Below are 19969 nucleotides of genomic sequence, written 5' to 3'. Positions count from 1 at the left end.
GCTGATTCTCTGTGGCCTACTGAGCCCGTTAAAATTCCTTGGCAGGAAGATCAAGGCTCTGAATCTACCTTTCCCCTGTTTGCCAGTTACCTTTCCCCTGTCCTTCTGCAGCCAAGTGAGACAAATCTGTTGGCCTGGGAAGGCATCCACTTTACCTTGACCCTTCTGCTCCTGTCACTGCCTTCACAGAGAATCCCTCCCCCCAGTTCTTCCCCCATGACACCATCTTTCAGCAGTCTGTTTTTGGAAAGTGACTCTGAGGACAGTGTATTGGATGGGACAAGGCAGAAAGATACCAGAGGCAGGAGGTTATTGGTTATTAGAATACTACAGGAGACCTATGAGGAGGATCTGAATTAGCACAGAAAGAAAAGACGATGAATTTTGAAGATTCGGTAAGGACTTGGGGAGAATCCGTTTCCACTACAACAGTGCTTGGGGGAGGGGAGGGCAAAGGGAGAGCTTATTCATTCATAATGCAATCGCACAAAGGGAGGAGAGCGCCATCTACTGGTCAGATACGCTGTTTAAAATGTTTTCAGTCCTCTCGTCAGCAAGAGTCTGGCAAGAATTCCATCTTTGTTTCTTTCCCCCCAGTGGAATCCCCAATATCTACTGCCAAAGAGCTTTGAAGGTGTTGCTATCATCACCAGGAATAGTACTGATGAGGGGCGCCTGGATGGCTCAGTGGGTTGAATGTCTGACTCTTGATTTCGGCTCAGGTCATGATGTCAGGGTTGGTGGGTTCGAGCCCCATGTAGGGCTCTGTGCTTACAGTGCAGAGCATGCTTGGGATTCTCTCTCTCTCTCTCTCTCTCTCTCTCTCTCTCTCTCTCTCTGCCCCTCTCCCATTTGCATGCTCTCTCTCTCTGTGTCTCTGTCTCTCAAAATAAATAAACTTTTAAAAAGTTTTAAAAAGGGAATAGTGTGATGATACATTAACAACTGTATAATCTACAGTTACTGATTATCACATATTAAAAAATAGGATGGGGCACAAAGCAGAAAGAGGAACAAAGAGTTATCAGTGAGGAATGACATGAGCAGTAGGAAAAGAGTATCAGCCTATACAAGTCTCTGACAGCATATATTCCTGGATAAGTGACAAGCTGTGAAGGCACGGGTTCTCAGAAGGTGAGATGGGGGAGGTGCACATCAAAACCGATCATCTAAGGAGCTTTTTCAATCCATTGTCTTCACCTGGATTCTGATTATGTGCACCCCACACACACACTGAAACCTTTCTCAGTCCCTGTGAATAAAAATAGGACCCACCCTGTAAGTTACATCTGAAAGAAGAACGTAGCAACAGTCTTTGTGACCGTTCAAGTCATGTTTTATTCCTAGAATATCCCTGGCACTGCTGAAGTAAAATATTACAGTTCCTTCCATCTTCCTCTTTTCTACTCTCTAAGTTGTGTGGGCTTGTCAAAGCCCATTCAATGTCCCATCTCCTACACAGAACCATTCCAGACAATTCTTTACCTTTCTAGACTGCCCAGAACATTTATCTGGACTATTCATTTTTGGTTCTGGTTTGTTATACAAGTGTGGCCTTTGTATACAAAATGCCACCTGTTCTCCAACTGCCCAAAATGGTTTTAAGCTTCCAGAGGACACAGACCATATCCTCTCTGAATCATCTGGAAACTGTTTTCTGCTAGAAGGGGTAGTGTAGGTACCTAATAAACATCTATTAGATGTGTGTATATATTAGTTCAGGGTTCTCAACCTCCGAGCTACTTGGCCCCTGGTGCCAGGTTAATTCTTTGTTGTGGAGGTCACTGTAGGATACTCAGCAACATCCCTGATCTCTACCCACTGAGTATCAGTATCATCCGCCCCCACCCCCCTCCCCACACACACACTGTCAAATATGGGGGTGCATATGGAGGGGGCAAGTCTTGCTGCGGAGACCTGCTGTATCTGTGTAACATTCGTTAATCTTATCTAAATGTTTCGCTTCTCCAGGAAGAAGCTTTCGGAGAGACTGACTTTCAACTTGTCAAAATTGGGGCTAAGGAGAGAAGGATAAGACAAAACTGTTACACCACAGTAACATAAAGATGTACCTTCTCAATCCCATGCTTCTCTTCACATTACCAAAGTGGCCCTTGAAAAAGGGCTTGATTTTAACCTTGATCACTTGGTTAAGGTCATGTCTGCCCATTTTTTTTCCACCATAAAATTACTATTTTTCCCTTTCCATGCTCTGTTCTTTGGAAGTAAGTCATTAGGTCCAGCCCACAATCAAGGGAGGGAGAATTAAGCCTGTGTCCTGAGGACAGGGTATCTATGTATATAATGGGACGTTCTGTGAGATTTGTCTCTTCTCCATTTATTTATTCATTCAATTATCTGTATTTATTTTATACTCTGAGTAACAACTCAATACTGTGTGAGTTTTCTTGCTCAGATCGTTTCTGCTGTGGACAAGCTGTGGTAGCTCTCCCAGGTTCCTGTGTCCATTTCACATACCCCCTTTTCAAGGGCTGTTTTTGAAAATCAAACATTATCCTTTCCAATTAAATTTTGTTTTAATAAATATTGTTTTAATTCCAGCAAAGTCTAAGCCTGTGTGTGTGTGTGTGTGTGTGTGTGTGTGTGTGTGTGTGTGTGTTTTAGGTTTATTTATTTTGAGAGAGAGAGATCATGAGCAGGGGAGGGGCAGAAAGGGAGGGAGAGAATCCCAACCAGGCTCCGCACGATCAGCATAGAGCCTGACGCAAGGCTCAAACCCATGAACCAACTGTGAAATCATGACCTGAGCCAAAATCAAGAGTTTGGACGTTTAACTGACTGAGGCACCCTGGCTCCCCTTTGTGCATGTTTTAAACACCTGTGTGTCTGATTTTGTTAGGAAATAAGCAAATGTTAAATTCATTCTTAACACAACTACAAAAAGCAAGTCCCAAGGCAGTTCTTACGTGTAGACCCATTTATCAGGCCTCTGTTAAATACAGAGAATAACTGACATGTAATTGCTTATAGCTGTGCATTAAATGCTCATAAAATAAAAATTCATCCATGATGATGTGGTATAAATTGCTTCACATAGAAAAAAAAAAACAAAACAGGAAGTTCTGTGGCCAAAGGTATAGTTTTGTCTTTTTTTAAAAAAATAAATTAGCGGGGCACCTGGTTGGCTTAGTCAGTTAAGCATCAGACTTCGGCTCAGGTCATGATCTCACGGTTCATGGGTTCGAGCCCCACATGGGGCTCTGTGCTGACAGCTCAGAGCCTGGAGCCTGCTTTGGATTGTGTCTCCCTCTCTCTCTGCCCCTCCCCTACTCATGCTCTGTCTCTCTCTCTCTCAAATATAAATATTTTTTAAGGTTTTAAAAATGAATAAATTAGCTAGTAATAAATGTCCTTTTATTGCATTTCCTGTTTTTACAGAAATTTGCAAAACACTGGAATAATCTGAAATAAATTCTTAGACTATATGTAACTATACTCACTGGAGAGAAGTTTTAGTGATGAAAGAAGGCACTGTCCTTGATCCTAAGTGTCCTTTAAAGGGAGGCACCTATGCAACCATAACTGATTGTAGCTATTTAATGCCAAAGCATATTTGACGTAGTATCATCAAATGATGTCAACACAGATCTGGTAATAGTATTTCTTTTCTTTTTTTTTTTAAGATTTTACTTTTAAGTTATCGCTACACCCAACACAGGGCTCAAACTCATGACCCCAAGATGATCAAGTCACATGCTCTCCCGACCGGTCCAGCCAGGCGCCCCTGGAAATAGTATTTCTCAGCAATGTAGTGCCATAGGAATAGCATGTAATTCGACTTTTTGTGGAACATTTTTTTTTTCAAATTTTTTTTTAGCGTTTATTTATTTTTGAGACAGAGACAGAGCATGAACAGGGGAGGCTCAGAGAGAGAGGGAGACACAGAATCCGAAACAGGCTCCAGGCTCTGAGCTGTCAGCACAGAGCCCGACACGGGGCTCGAACTCACGGACCGTGAGATCATGACCTGAGCTGAAGTCGGACGCTTAGCCGACTGAGCCACCCAGGCGCCCCATGTGGAACATTTTTTTAAATGTTTACTTATTTATTTTGAGGGTGGGGAGGGGCAGAGAGAGAGGGAGAGAGAATACCAAGCAGGCTCCACACTGTCAGGGCAAAGCCAGACGTGGGGCTAGAACTCCCAACCATGAGATCATGACCTGAGCTAAAGTCGAGTTGAACACTTAACTGACTCAGCCACCCAGGTGGCGCCCCTAATTTTATTTTACAGAGAGAGAGCAAGCAAATGGGGGAGAGGGACAGAAGGAGAGAGAGAAAAGAATCTCAAGCAGACTTCATGCTCAGCACACAGCCCAACGTGGGGCTCAATCCCACGACCCTGGCATCATGAACTGAAATTTGGCTCACCAAATTGGAGAGTTGGATGCTCAACCGACGGAGCCACCCAGGCGTCCCTCGGGAACATTTCTGTAACGCAGACCTTGTGGCTTACGTTACGTGACTCCCAACTTCAAACCTCTAGCCCAAATGACTCCCCCTAATTTGACCCTTGTACATGCATTTGCCTTTTCAACACTGTCACTGTCACTGGATACCCAACAGGGCCCTCAAACTTAACATATCCCAAACGGTGGACTCCTGTCCTTTTCTGCCTGGCTTGATTGTCCCCAGTCGGCTTCCTCCTTGGTAAATGGCAACTCCATCTCTCCAGACGCTCAGCCCAAAAATCTTGCCGACATAGTTGACCTCTCTGCCCTCAAGGCCAGCAATCTTGGCGCCACCTTCAGATTATATCCAGGATCTAGCTGCTGCTTACCACTTCCACTGCCTGCACCCTAGTCCAGGCCACCATCGTGTTCCTCCTGAACTACCGCAATAACCCCCCAGCCAGTCTCCCAGCTTCTCCCCAACCTAGTCACCACACGGCAGAGACTCTTTTACTATGTAAGTCAGCTCATACCACTCCTTCACCCAAACCCCCCATTGGCTCCCCATCTTACTTAGGTGAGAAACCAAGTCCCGGGGCACCTGGGTGGCTCAGCCGGTTATGCGTCCGACTTTGGCTCAGGTCACGATCTCGCAGTTCGTGAGTTCGAGTCCTGCAACAGGCTCTGTGTTCACAGCACGGAGCCTGCTTTAGATTCTGTGTCTCCCTCTCTCTCTGCCCCTCCCATGCTCATTCTCCCTTTCTCTCTCTCTCTCTCAAAATAAACAAACATAAAAAAAAAAAAAAAAAGGCTTTATAATGGTTGAATTGCCCCAAACTTCATCTCCTGTAACTCCTACCCTCGCGTATTCTGGTCTTCAGACAGGGTGACCTGATCGCTCTAACCTCAGGGTTCTTGCTCCTGCCTCTGCCTGGAATCTTCTCCCCTGCAAACTATCCGCAAGACTCCTTTACTGGGGCACCTGGCTGGCTCAGTTGGTGGAGCATACGACTTCCGGTCACTCCGGTCTAAGGGTCGTGAGTTCCAGCCCCGTGTTGGGGGTAGAGATCACATAGAAAAAGGTAAAAAGAAACCAAAAAAGATTCCCTTACTTACTTCAGGTCTTGGCTCGCTAGCGAGGCCTTCCTTGACCACCTCCCACTCACTATCACCCCTGCTACATTATTTACATGTTTATTTTCTATCTCCCCTCTACCCTCCCGCCCCCTTTATAAGGTTCACTTCACAAAGGCGGGAACTTGGGGTCAGACGTGTGCACAGCCAATAAGCTGAACGGGCCAAAGATGCCAAATATGGAAAAAATAATAATAATATATAGACACATTATTTTCAATAATTAGTATCATAATATACATTACCCCTGCTTTTTCCAATCAGTTTTTCTCTCTGTTGTCGAAAACTGACGTCTGTGCTCAGAGCAGGAACTGGAAGACAGAGTTGGGGTATACAGAAGGAAGACAGTTTACTACTTTGCCAGGCAAAGGAGGTTACAGCAGACTAATGTCTCCCAAGACTGCAAGCCCGCCTGGGGGAAAGGGCTGAGGGCTTTTATAGGAAAATACAGGATCTGGGCGATTTGGATAGCAGTCTGGTCCCCGCTGCCAGCCTGGTTCCTCAAGGTGGTCTCATGACTAGAGCTGGAGGGGCCATCTGAGTCTCGTTACTAAGTATACATTGAGGGCAGCATGTCAATATCTGTACTGAGTTCTTGGAACAAAGGATTCCACAGAAAAACAAGTGAAAGGGAAGGGGAGGAGGAGGCTTTCAAGAATGAGGAAGAGAAGAATTTGTTCAGTTTATAAAGTCCAACCCAAAACAAAAAATAGTGATAAAGTCAAGCCTTGCTGGGGGACTAGCACGTTCACCTTTTTTTGTTATTTATTTTTAAGTAATCTCTACTGCTCAAGTGGGGGTCAAACTCACCACCCTCATTCTTTGTTTTTTAAATCTCTAGCTCCAACGTGGAGCTTGAACTCAGAACCCCAAGACTAAGAGTCGCATGCTCTACCGACTGAGCCGGCCAGGTGTCCCAACTAGTTGTCCATCTCTCTCTTTTTAATGTTTATTTGTTTAGTTCTGAGAGAAAGAGGCAGAGGGAGGGAGACAGAGAATCCCAGGGGCTCGAATGCAGGCATCATGAAATCATGACCTGAGCCAAAATTAAGAGTTGGACGCCTAACCGGCTGAGCCACGCAGGCACCCCTCTTGTGTCCATCTTAATTTCCATCCCTCTTTACATTTCTATAGAGGTTTCATCTCTACCTTTTAGGTTCCTTATTCTTTGCTAATTTTTCTCTTCTGAAACTAAATTCTTTCTTACGATGTCCGATTCAGACAAATAAAGGATTTATAAAGCGTCGACGTAACCGCACTCTCAACCTATTTTCTCTCTTGCTCAGTCTTTAACCGGGTTTCTTCTTTATTTATTTCACTTTGTTGTTGCTTCCTTTGTAAGCTTTCCCTTAGATTTCAAAGTGCTTTCATTGTTCATTTCCTCCAGGCCTAGCAAGGAAGGGCTTCAGTTTGGTGGAGTTTTCTCCACCCTCTCTCACTCTTACTTTTTGAGTCCTGGAAACCAGGATTTACTCCAGATTTACTCCACCACCACCTTGTTACTTTTTGTCTTTTCCACATTCTTGACACAAAACGGTAGACCTCCAAATGCTTTGTCTACTCTTCACCAAACCAACTGCACACTGAATACACAGCCAGAAACAGCTCAGCCTAGTGCTGTCAACAATACTGGCTCCTAGAAATGCGTTTTAGAAATTTGTGTGGGTATTTCAGGTTGTCAAGATCACTGGGGGGTAAGGGGGATCAGCATGTAATTGGGATGCCAGACATCTACGATGCGACAAACCTGCATGGTAAAATATTGTCCCACAATCCATCGGATTTTTCTTTCTTTTAAAAAAATTTGTTTTCCTTAACAAATTTTGAAGAAGACAGAGCGTGAGTGGGGGAGGGGCAGAGAGAGAGGGAGACACAAATTCCGAACAGCCTCCAGGCTCTGAGCTGTCAGCACAGACCCGGACATAGAGCTCTAGCCCACAAACGGCCAGATCACGACCTGAGCCAAAGTCGGCTGCTTAAGCGACAGAGCCACCCAGGCGCCCCTCCACCTGACTTTTCAATGTCCTGCCAGACACCCACTTACGTGTCTGAGGCCTAGACTCGAACTTCACTTTACGTATGCTCTTTTTTGACGTTTTAATATACACTAAAATTTCTAAGAATTCTTCTATGTAAAAAAAACAATGGAAAATTGTACTTTCACAGAGTCAGAACTTTACCAAGAAGTTGTACACCATTTTGGAGAAATCATGTCACCCACAGTAAATCCTTACGATGCTTGGGGAACCAACCTATTGAGGTTGCAACTTCTGATTTCACAGTTGTTATGTGTGTGAACAACCACACAACGGCTTCTTTTTTATTTTCTATAGTAGACATGTCTTAGCCTTTAAATTTTGAAGTTTATTCATTTATTTACGTAACTAATCTCTACACCTGAGGTTGGGCTGGAACTCAGGACCCAGAGATCAAGAGTTGCCTGCTCCTCCAACTGAGCCCGCCAGGCGCCCCTAGCCTTTATATTCTGAAGTATTATTATTTTGCTATTTTGCGATGCTTCTCCTTTACATTACAGCTAGGGTGTTTGTTGTTGTCGTGTTTAATTATGTGTGCAGGTGGGTTATATTACCCATGATTTTCATTACAGAACAGTAAAAACAAAAACAACAAAAGGAGGTCTATTCAGTATATAAAAAGGGATGTTGGTGCTGATTTAATTCGCTAACAGGTAGACAATTCCAAGATTTCCCATTTGCTTTGGAAGCTACGGTTTATACTTTGACCACACCACACACAACCTCATTTTCACTTTCAAGCATCCTAAGCTGTTAAATAGGGACCCAGACGATGCAGATGCTAATGAAAACTTGCACGGTCCTTAAAAATGGAAATAATCCTGCATGCGTAAAATCTCATTTGATGCTCACATGAGTCCTACAAAGAAAAGTCAACAAAATCTTTCTAAAGATTCTTCTTACCCACGTAGTGGATTATAGTAAAAATGAAAACAAACAAAAAGTACTTGTTATATTACTGAGCCGCTGTCATACCTTCTCTTTGAGCTTTGAGAGATCCCACAGATTAAACCAAGATTCTCAACCAGATGAAACTTTTTTCTTTAGGATTTCAGCCTGCTCATGCAGAGATGAGAAAACGGAGATCCAAGAAAAGCTAAGCGACTTGCCCACGGCTCTGAGAAATAATATCTGCAAAGCAGGGAGACGTAAGAGTATATGGGATGGCCTATTCTATTACACTAGCTTTTCTCACCGCAAAAGCCGTGGATGAAAGTCGGTTATCAAGGCAAAACCGGACGTGAGCTGCAGGCTCGAGGGCGAGCCCCGCCCTCCGCCCCGCCCCCAGGGCTGTCTGAGGCAGTGCCTGACTGGCGGCCAGCGCAGGGGGCCTCGTGGGGGTCCTTCGCGCGGGCTCCCGACGCACTGCCTGAGTGGGTGCGCAGGCGGCTTCCGGTGTGGGTGACGAGTGGTGGCCGAAGCAGGGGGACATCAAGGGACGTTCAGGCCGGGACCATGGCGGACGGCGGCTCAGAGCGGGCTGATGGGCGCATCGTCAAGATGGAGGTGGACTACAGCGCCACGGTGGATCAGCGACTGCCAGAGTGCGAGAAGCTGGCCAAGGTGAGGGGAGGCCGGCTGGCTGTTCGCGGGCGCCAAGGGCTGAGTCACGGCGCGGAGCTTGCTTAGGCCTCAGGGGGCCTGCGGGCTGAAGGGTGCGTCCCCCACTGCCTGCCCAGCCCGAGTTGGGCCTGCGTGAGCAGGAGGTCCCAGGTGTGCCCCGCAGCGGGAGTACGCTGGTGCATACAGCTTCCCAAACTCTTCCCCTGGACTGATGGCCACTTCCCGGAGGAGTTGGGGCCTCATAGTACTCTTTGCCTTTTCTCGGTACTGTTTAACGTTTACTTTAACAGTTTCCCAGGGGTTACGGCCGCTTTAGCGTTCAGGCTAGATCAGAGAGTTGAGTTCTCTTACTCTGGCTGAATGAACGTATGTCGTTAAGTTGTTTATGGATCATGGGATGTTCCTGGCCTATAGCCAGGAGAAGCAGTGGGAAAGTGAAACAGGACGAAGGTAATGAGCGCAGGACCCCTGCCCTTAAGGAGTTCGTATATATAACGAATTAGACGAGTCAGGCATGGTGGTGCGTGTTACACAAGTATAAAAGTGCTTATTGGAACGCAGAGAAGGAAGCTGTTGTTTTTTTACTGGTGGGATAAGGGAAGGTTTTAGGGAGAAGTTGACGTTTGTTTTGGGCCTTGAAGAAGAAAATTGGGATGGGGAGGAGTCGTCCCCGGAGCGGGAACTGCAGCCGCAAAGACTAACAGGCACAGCAGTGCAGAATAACCTAATTAGGGGAGGTCATGAACCGTGGTTTAGTCCAACTGCTTATCTCCTCTGGAATAGAAATTGAACTTGATCCGAACATTTTTCACATCTCCTGATATGTGTCAGGCAACTTTTATGTACCATTTTACATATAAAGAAACCAAGCCTCCTGGAGGTATTTGTGGAACACAGGTAGGAACAGAACCAGGGTTTCAAAACTAGATTTGTCTGACTAGGGTTTGAATGGTTGTGGAATCAATTCCCATCATGGGCTGTTGCTAAGGATTACGCTCAGGCCTCATTAAATTCCTTGATCAATCTAGCCACAAATATTTATTGCTATTCACCTGGGATGCATGTACTAATAGGGTTGTTTTTGTCTCTTAAGGTGCTTACTACAGAAGTACATTTAAGTGCAACTAATTCAGGGACAGGAGGAGTGTCAAGTAATATTTCACAGTAATATTTCTTAAAAAAACAACCTTTCCACTGCTTCCCTTTTTTTCTGATAAAGGATTTAGTGGGGCTTTAAAAAGACAGGGATAGGGAAGGCTGATGAAGTTGATACACCTGAATTTCTTAGCTTCGGTACACTTGATGGAGGGGAGCCATAAATTCATCTCTGAAGTTTCTAGCAGCTTGTGTAAAGAAACATCCTCACTTACATGAGAGTTGGAAAACCCCGACAGTGCCAGGCAGATAACGATAGCTGGCATTTGTCGAGTATTTTCTACACTGCCAGGCAACCTTCTGCGTGCTTACGTGCATTAGCACGTTCGGGCCTCACCTTAGCCCCATGTGATAGGTGTTGTTGTTTTACAGACAAGAAAAGAGTCTAAGAGAAGTTGAGTCACGTGCCCCAAGGTCATACAGTTAGTAGAGCGATGGAGCCAGGATGCAGAGCAGGCAGACTGATTCTGGAGCTTGTGCTGTCTCCATGCTCTCCTGCCTAGTGAGCCAAGTGTAATGAAATCCTGAGCCAACTTCTGACCACTTATCCAGGGAAGGGGGGGAAGTAACTCCTCACCTCCGGTTAATCTTTGCCAATTGGGCATGACAGCCAGACCTCAACTCTTCTAATTTGAGGGAGAAACCAGGGGTATGGATTTGTTTTATACGAATTGCCTCAGTATTTAGAATCCGGGCACAGATCTGTTTTAAAACACCTTTTGGGGGCGCCTGGGTGGCGCAGTCGGTTGAGCGTCCGACTTCAGCCAGGTCACGATCTCGCGGTCCGGGAGTTCGAGCCCCGCGTCGGGCTCTGGGCTGATGGCTCAGAGCCTGGAGCCTGTTTCCGATTCTGTGTCTCCCTCTCTCTCTGCTCCTCCCCCGTTCATGCTCTGTCTCTCTCTGTCCCAAAAATAAATAAACGTTGAAAAAAAAATTAAAAAAAAAAAAAATAAAACACCTTTTGAGCCAATACCACACAGATCAGACAAAACATACCTACGGTCCAGAGTCAGCCCCTGAACCAGCACTTTGGAATTAATAGATTGCCGGTTTCCATAAGGAAGAAACCGTTTGCTGAAAAGAAGTACAGCTGTGCCTAGAGCTGAGACCTGGGAGAAAAAAAATCTTCCCTTTACCAATTTCTGATAGCCTACTGTCAGTAGTCCATGCTAGACGTTGTGGGGAGTATAAAGGTTATTAGACAAAGCTCTTGCCCTCAGAGAGCTTATAGGCCAGTAAGAAAAAAAAAAAAATTTCACTGCTACAGTTGTAATCACGTGTATGGTGTTTATGTAGGATATTATGGTTATGTGTTCAAGACAGTTGGAAAGACTTGCAAACTCAAATGCCTTTTTAGGTGTCAAGTGGGTAGCAGAAATGTTTAAAACAGGGAATGTTGTGGCCTGTTAAACTATGTAAAATAAAAGCCGTTTGAATTTTTTTTTTTTAAGTTTGTTTATTTTTGAGAGAGAGAAGACACATGTGCACAAGCTGGAGAAGGACAGAGAGAGAGCGAGAGCATCCCAAGCAAGCTCTGCCAAGGGGTTCAGTCCCACAAACCATTAGATCATGACCTGAGCCAAAGTCAAGAGTCAGAGGCTCAACCCACTAAGCCACCCAGGTGCTCCTGGATTTTTTATTTATTTTTTTTTAAGCCAGTGGAACAAAACAGGGTACAGGTGTGGATTCTTTTTGTGAGGGAGGAAGGTAGAGGGCTGGGGATGGGAGGGCATAAATGTTTGTGGTTTTCTTTTTTAATGCAAACCCACAATTTTCAACTTTTGGATTAGACGATTGTCTTACAGTCTAGTTAATTTTTTTAAGTTTTGTTTTGCCTTCTGTTTGTCATCTTGTATTTTCTAACCATTCTGCCAAATGTAAGAAAATACCTATTTAAAGCATTGTATTTTTACACTGGAATGTATGGGACACTTTAGCATACATTCTTTTGCTTTTTTACTTTAAGCCCATCAATAAAACTGAAGAAAGTTTTGTTGTTTTTACTTTACTTGTGAAAAAACTAAGGTTCAGGCAGCTTAAGTGGTTTATCCAAGGTCTACAGCAAAGCCAGATCAAGCTCACGTCTCCTGGCAACAGGTAGTGTTCGTTTTGCTACATCTCACGATATCTTTAAGAGACTTGCTCCCGTGCTTATTTTCCTTACAGCATTTTTAATTTATTTTTTATTTTTATGATGTTTATTTTAAGAGAGTGAGAGTACGAGTTCTTGCACTAATGAGTGGGGTAGGGGCGAGAGAGAGAGAGAATCCCAAGCAAGCTCCCCATTATCAGTGCAGAGACGACTTGGGACTTGATTCCACAAACCTCGAGATTATGACCTGAGCCAAAACCAAGAGTCAGATGCTCAACTGACTGAGCCACCTGGGTGCCCCAAGACAGTTTTTATTCTTAATGTGAACAACATTTGCAGGTAAAAATTGTGTGTATAGAAACTTAATAAGAATATACCCAGTGAGAAAAACACAGAGAGCAGAAACCTTCAGAAGGCATCCTGAAGTCTAGACCTGGGTGGTAAAATTGACAAATCCAGGCCATTTGAATCTCCTACAGTTGTGACTTACTACGACTCTGTTTCTGTGTCCTAACACCAGTCACTAATACTTATTATTGTGTACTTTCTATATAATGGTAGCTGTTATGATGATGATAATGTACCTAGTATATTCCAGGCATGTCTTCATAAGTATTGCTTTAATCCTTACAGCAACTCTGTGGGGCAGGAATTATTTTTATTATACTCATTTCATTTAAGAGAAAATTAAGGGTCAGAGAGCATGAGGGTCTTGCCCTAGGTAGCACAGTGGTGGACCTGGGATTTAGACCCAAGCAGTCTGGCTGCAGGGCCTGTGTTTTTAACCGTTACGTTCTCCTCTGCTGCCTCTGTGATTGCTATTTGATTGATGAAATAATAAAAGTGATACGTCCTGTTAGCTAAGGAGTTAAAAATTAATCTGAAGAGGGCCTTTTCTGAACTGTATGTAGTATTTAGCAGTTCTTACTACACAGAGGATCACCACCGCCCTTTTCGATTACACTATATTTGGTACGTGGTTGTTTGGGGATTATATTCTTAAATTGAATGTATCCTTTGGTTCTCCTTCATGTCTTTTCATTTCATTTGGTTACCTGCAGCCTCTTCTCCAGGAGGAGGTGAAATGTAAAACAGTTTATTGATTGCCAGCAGCTCGGACAAAAAGACCCTCTTAAGAAATAGGTAACGTTAGGGGCTTCAGGGTGGCACATTTGGTTGAGCATCTGACCTCGGCCAAGTCACGATCTCACAGTTGGTGAGTTTGAGCCCCATGTCGGGCTCTGTGCTGATAGCTGGAGCCTGGAGCCTGCTTCAAAGCCTGGAGCCTGTCTCCCTCTCTCTGCCTGCTCATGCTCGCTTGCTCTCTCTCTCTCTCTCTCAAAAATAACAGTAAAAAAAAATTTTTTTTAAAGAAATAGGTCATGTAAAAATACTGGATTAACTTTAAATTTCAACTACTTGTGGTTAACTTTTTATTGGCCTTTTTCTTGTGTAGGTTGTTTAACAAGTCATTGAAAGGTTGGATTCATTTAGGAGGTAAAAGGTAGAAACATAGAGAACTTAACAGATACATAACGTACATTGATATGTATGTTGATGATATGTATGTTGAACAAATATACATTGATATGTATGTTGAACAAACTCCTTAGTAAGTTACCTCATTTACAAAGATTTTAATGAGAAAAGTGAGTCACAAAAGTCACATGTTCTAATAAGTTGGTTTTGGTAGCTTTGACCGTCTCCTTCCTCTGAGTTGAAAGGCAGCAAGATGGGGTGGAATTTCAAGAACTGTGAATAGTTAGGAAAGGAGGAAGGTGGTTAGCCATAGCATTGACCATGGAAGATTTGGAGAAAAAAGTGGAATAATTAGAGAATTGGGAGTTGTATTTATTGAAGTTGATGGTAGCATCCCCCAGATAGAACTGAATTGCCGGCCATATAACTTATCACATCCTACTTACCTTGACAGTAAGAATCAGGAATTTTGGGTACCTGGGTGGCTCGGTTGGTTGAGTGTCTGACTTCGGCTTAGGTCATAATCTCGAGGTGAGTCAGGAATTGTAAGCCATTAAGATCATCTGCTAGTTGTGGTCCAGCCATTCAGTGCATACTATGTACAAGTTGGTGTGAGGGAAACAATCGAACAAGGTCCACCCCTGAAGGAAGTTATGGACCACTTAGGAGGCAAGACATGCACATTAATGATTGTAGTACAAGGTATAAAGGGATGTACCGTAGTAGCTACAGAAGCAACATCATGTGCTTGGCCAGGTACTGAGCTGCATTGGTGAACAGTATAGACACAGTCCCTCCTCTTGCAGAATTTACATTCTAGTGAGATTAGAGAGACCATGAACATTAAAAGAGAAAAGAGTTTGGGGTCATTACAAAGCAGAAAGTCAGTGGGCTTGTTAGTTAAGTGCTGAATGACTACTGACTTCCGGAGAGTTACTTAAGAATGCCTTCCTGAGAAGGTGACCTCTGATGTTTTGTTAATACCCGCAGATGATGGCTCTAAAGCAGTATGTGATTTCTTCACATGAAGAATACAGTTCTTTTACTGGTTTGTTTTTTCTGCTTTTTTTTTTAATGTTTTTTGTTTTGTTTTAATTTTCTTTATTCATTTTTGAAAGAGAGAGACAGCACAAGCAGGGGTGGGACGGAGAGAGAGGGGGACACAGAATCTGAAGCAGGCTCCAGGCTCTGAACTGTCAGCACAGAGCCTAACAAGGGGCTCGAACTCACTGAACCATGAGATCATGTCCTGAGCCAAAGTTGGACGCTCAACCGACTGAGCCACCCAGGTGCCCCTGTTTGTTTGTTTGTTAGAGAGAGAGAGAGAGTTTAAGTGGGGAAGGGTAGAGAGAGAGGGAGACACAAAATCCTTAGCAGACTCCAAGCTGTCAGGAAAGAGCACGACATGGGGCTCAAACTCATGAACTGTGACATCATGACCTGAGCCTGAGTTGGCCACTTAACTGACTGAACCACCCAGGTGCCCCTAGAATGCAGTTCTTTATTTATTTATTTATTTATTTTTTTAATTTTTTTTGGGACAGAGAGAGACAGAGCATGAACGGGGGAGGGGCAGAGAGAGAGGGAGACACAGAATCGGAAACAGGCTCCAGGCTCCGAGCCATCAGCCCAGAGCCTGACGCGGGGCTCGAACTCACGGACCGCGAGATCGTGACCTGGCTGAAGTCGGACGCTTAACCAACTGCGCCACCCAGGCGCCCTTAGAATGCAGTTCTTTAAAACCTATACTTCTGGGGCACCTGGATGGCTCAGTCAGTTAAGTGGCTGACTCTTGATTTTGGCTCAAGTCATGATCTCACAGTTTGTGGGTTCAAGTCCCACATTGGGCTCTGCACTGATAGTGTGGGGCCCACTTGGGACTCTCTCTCCCCCTCCCCCTCCTGTGCTCTTGTGCGCTGTCTCTCAAAATAAACTTACCAAAAAAAACCGTACTTCTGAATTAAAATACCATAAACAGCGGGTGCCTGGGTGGCTCAGTCAGTTAAACATCCGACTTTGGCTAAGGTCATGATTTCATGGCTTATGAGCCTCGAGCTTTGTGCTGACAGCACAGAGCCTGGAGCCTGCTTCGGATTCTGTGTCTTCCTCTCTCTCTCTCTCTCTACATCTTTCCTGCTCGCAGTCTCTCTCTCTCAAAAATAAATGAACGTTAAAAAAAAATCTAAAATGAGTTGATTGGATTAAATAATCTGTGGCAGTCTTTAAGTTCTGAGATTCTTTGATCTTCTATGATTTATTAGCTTTTAACTTTGGAGAATTTATGGATTTGTTCTTTGTTCTTTTCCTTTGATGGGCATTTAGTTAGCCTTTATTGTACACATGAATCTGTATAGTTTTCAGAACTGATGCTCTCCTTTGCGTAGGAAACATTGTTACGACGCTAGTCATGGTGTTTCAGATTTAATTACAGTAATCATATATTTCAGAGTTAAAGAAAATTCAAACAATGACCATACAGTACATAATCTGTACTCCATAGAAAATTCATAGTTTAAACGTTATTTTGGAAAATATAGAAAGTATTTTGAAAAATCCAAACATTATTTGTGTCCTTAATTCAAAAACTGTTTAATTACTTTCTTTGATCAGTAAAAGAGTAGGACTCGTGTACTGTCCATGAATGTCATTAAAATAAAAAAAAGTTCTGGGGCTCCTGGCTGGCTCAGTTGGTGGAGCACATGGCTCTTGATCTCAGGGTTGTGAGTTTGAGCCCATGTTGGGTGTAGAGATTACCTAAAAATAAAATCTTAAAAAAAGGCTCAATCGGTTAAACATCCAGCTCTTGGCTCAGTTCTGAATCTCACAGTATGTGAATTGGAGCCGCCCCCCCCCCCCCCCCACAGCCCGGAGCCTGCTTGGGATTCTCTCTCTCTCTACCTCTCTCTCTCTGTCCCTGCCCTGCTGTCCTGCACAGGCACACATGCTCTCTTTCTCTCTCTCTCTCTCAAAATAAATAAACTTAATTTTTTTTTCATTTATAGTTAGAAAAACAATTTCAAAATAAAATCCTCATCACTTTTGATTCATTCATTGTTATTAATACCAGTATCTTAAATACTTGTAATTTTTTTTTGCTGTGGGCTGGTTTTGTTTTTATTAAAATGTGTGGTTTCTAATAGGATGGCTTATTTTAGTCCTGGTATATTATCATTTAGGTTTATATGATTTGAATTTTGTTACTCCTGTTTCCTAATGTGCGCCCCAGGGGGAATATTTTGTTTTTGCATATGAGATGGAGGTCATTATCAGTTGACCAAAAGGGGTATATTCCATTTGGATCAGTATCTGCTTAAAGGCATGACCTTTGGTATAGCATGTATGGATATTCTCAGGTGGTCTTTATTTCCTTTAAGCACAGTTATAATTTACTTTTTTTTTAATTATTTTTAACGTTTATTTATTTTTGAGACAGAGAGAGACAGAGCATGAATGGGGGAGGGTCAGAGAGAAAGAGACACAGAATCTGAAACAGGCTCCAGGCTCCAAGCTGTCAGCACAGAGCCTGACGCGGGGCTCGAACTCACGGACTGCGAGATCATGACCTGAGCCGAAGTCGGCTGCTCAACCGACTGAGCCACCCAGGTGCCCCAGTTATAATTTATTTTTAAAGGCATTGAAAAATTAAGGGCACCTGGCAGGCTCAGTCGGCAGAACCTGCAACTCGTGATCTCAGGGTCGTGAGTTCAAGCCCCACTTTGGCCATACAGCTTACTTTAAAAAAAAAAAAAAGTCATTGAAAAATAAAACCAGGGTTTCTTGTCTTTTTACCACCAGATATCCTTTTTATTTTTCCTCAAAACTTCATGTTTTAAGTTTATTTATTTGTTTTGAGAGAGACAGACAGAGCGAGAGGGGGAGGAGCAAGAAGAGAGAATCCGAAACATGCTCTCTGCTACCAGTGTGCGAAGCCCAGCACAGGGTTTGAACTCCCCAACCGTGAGATCGTGACCTGAGCCGAGATCAAGAGTTAGAAGCTTAACTGAGTGAGCCACTCAGGTGCCCCTCAGAACTTCGTGTATTAAAGTATTTGTTATGGTGACTTCATAGAGAAATCACTCATTTTCCCCATTTTTCTTCTTTAAAGACACGTGTGACTGCCAATTAAGAGTCTATTCAGAACAAGATATCTGGTATTACCACACTGAGTTGATAATTAGAATCCAAAACAAAGACTTGAGGTTTTTCTCAGGTGTTAAATTATTGTTCTATATTCAGTTTCTCTTAGGTGATTTGAAATGTTAAAAATAGCTTGTGGACCCCAGGTTGGAAACCACTGACTTAAGGAGTCCACAGGAAAAGCAAGCACTACGATGGAAAGGAACAAAACAATAATAGTAATGGGGATGGACCTTTTCCTCAAAAATGGATTTTTTGTGTGTGTGTCAGAAACCTCTCATTTAAAAAAATTTTTTTTTCAACGTTTATTTATTTTTGGGACAGAGAGAGACAGAGCATGAACGGGGGAGGGGCAGAGAGAGAGGGAGACACAGAATCGGAAGCAGGCTCCAGGCTCTGAGCCATCAGCCCAGAGCCCGACGCGGAGCTCGAACTCATGGACCGCGAGATCGTGACCTGGCTGAAGTCGGACGCTTAACCGACTGCGCCACCCAGGCGCCCCAGAAACCTCTCATTTTAGACTGTTGTTTGGTTTTGTGTTGCTGGTAGTGTTTTCATTGTTCGTTTGTATCTTTTGTTTTAGGAAGGAAGACTTCAAGAAGTCATTGAAACCCTTCTCTCTTTGGAGAAACAGACCCGCACCGTGAGTAGATTATAGTGAAAACCTCAATTATCATTGATTTTATTTAACAATGTTCTGTTGACTCTCAGCATATTTTCATTCTTACAGGCTTCTGACATGGTGTCTACATCCCGTATCCTAGTTGCAGTGGTGAAGATGTGCTATGAGGCTAAAGAATGGGATTTACTTAATGAAAATATTATGCTTTTGTCAAAAAGACGGAGCCAATTAAAGCAAGTGAGTTCGTGACTGCTCATAAAACAAATACATTTGCATTTAAATAAGGACATTTAGAAAACCTTTCTGTGAATCTGTTTTAAATTACTGTTAAATCAGCATTACAACATTCTAGACAGTTTTCAAAAATTCTGTCCATATTTTCATGTCAGCTGCTTTTATGTTTTTTTTTTCTTCTAGTTTTCATATATTTGCATATTTTTACAAAATTGTGCTGAGAATGTTGGTGCAGCTTTGTTCTGTTTCCGTGTTGCTCCCTATCTTCATATTTATTATTTTAAGTGATTGTGTTATAAGCCATCAAGCTGATAGTCTATCATTTACTTAATCATGTATTTGGGGGCATCTGAGCGGCTCAGTCAGATAAGCCTCCAGCTTTGGCTCAGGTCATGATCTCGTGGTCTGTGGGTTCGAGCCCCGCATTGGGCTCTGTGCTGACAGCTCAAGAGCCTGGAGCCTGCTTCAGATCCTGTGTCTCCCTCTCTCTCTGCCCCTCCCTTGCTCGCACTCTGCCTGTCTGTATCTCAAAAATAAACAAAGGTTAAAAAAAATTTTTTTAATCATGTCTTTCATTAAACATTTAATTAATATTTCACTTATTTTGAGGCAGTTTTTCAGACATTTTGACTACTTATTTTGTTTAAAGATTATGTTTTCTTTTGGTGTTTTTGGAAAGCTAGATTTTACTGTTTCCCTGTTCTTTTGCTTGAGGTTTTTTTTGTTTTGTTTTGTTTTTTAAGTAAACTCCATCCCCAACATGGAGCTTGAACCCATGACCCCAACATCAAGAGCCCCATGTTCTACGAACTGACTTGGCCGGCACCCCTTTCGCTTGAGATATTAAATGATCCTCTGTACAAAAGAGTCCACTTTTGTCATTTATATCTCATCTTTCAAATACTGTTCCCTGAGTAGCTTCTGGGTTTTTATTTTTTGCTTTCAAATAAAGGTATTGACGTTGTAAAACGGGGAGTAGTAGAACCAAAAAACAAATAGGGTGTTCTTGTTCAAATCCCTTGTTTTATTAGTTTACTGCTAGAGTGAACTTAGTGATAGAGTAGGTTAAATTATTTTTTGCAAAAAACAATTTGTTGTTCTTTTTTTA

General features: G+C 43.2%; 1 protein-coding gene across 1 annotated transcript in view; it reads left to right on the top strand.

Annotated features, from left to right (window-relative positions):
- Nucleotides 1-8959: 8959 nt before the first annotated feature.
- PSMD12 (proteasome 26S subunit, non-ATPase 12) overlaps nucleotides 8960-19969 on the top strand; it is a 30334-nt gene continuing 19324 nt past the window's right edge. Inside the window, exons 1-3 of the mRNA XM_047081560.1 lie at nucleotides 8960-9142; nucleotides 18589-18648; nucleotides 18736-18864. Coding sequence (XP_046937516.1) covers nucleotides 9035-9142; nucleotides 18589-18648; nucleotides 18736-18864 — 297 coding nt within the window. The 5' untranslated portion in view covers nucleotides 8960-9034. The remainder of the gene's footprint in view (nucleotides 9143-18588; nucleotides 18649-18735; nucleotides 18865-19969) is intronic.

The sequence above is a fragment of the Lynx rufus genome, unplaced genomic scaffold (genome assembly GCF_022079265.1).
Source record: "Lynx rufus isolate CCGP_SWC_20201006 ecotype Redwood Valley unplaced genomic scaffold, mLynRuf1.p SCAF_18, whole genome shotgun sequence".
In the NCBI taxonomy this organism is placed as follows: domain Eukaryota; kingdom Metazoa; phylum Chordata; class Mammalia; order Carnivora; family Felidae; genus Lynx; species Lynx rufus.
The sequence above is the reverse complement of the archived record's forward strand: the minus strand, read 5'-3'. Positions and strand labels throughout refer to the sequence as shown.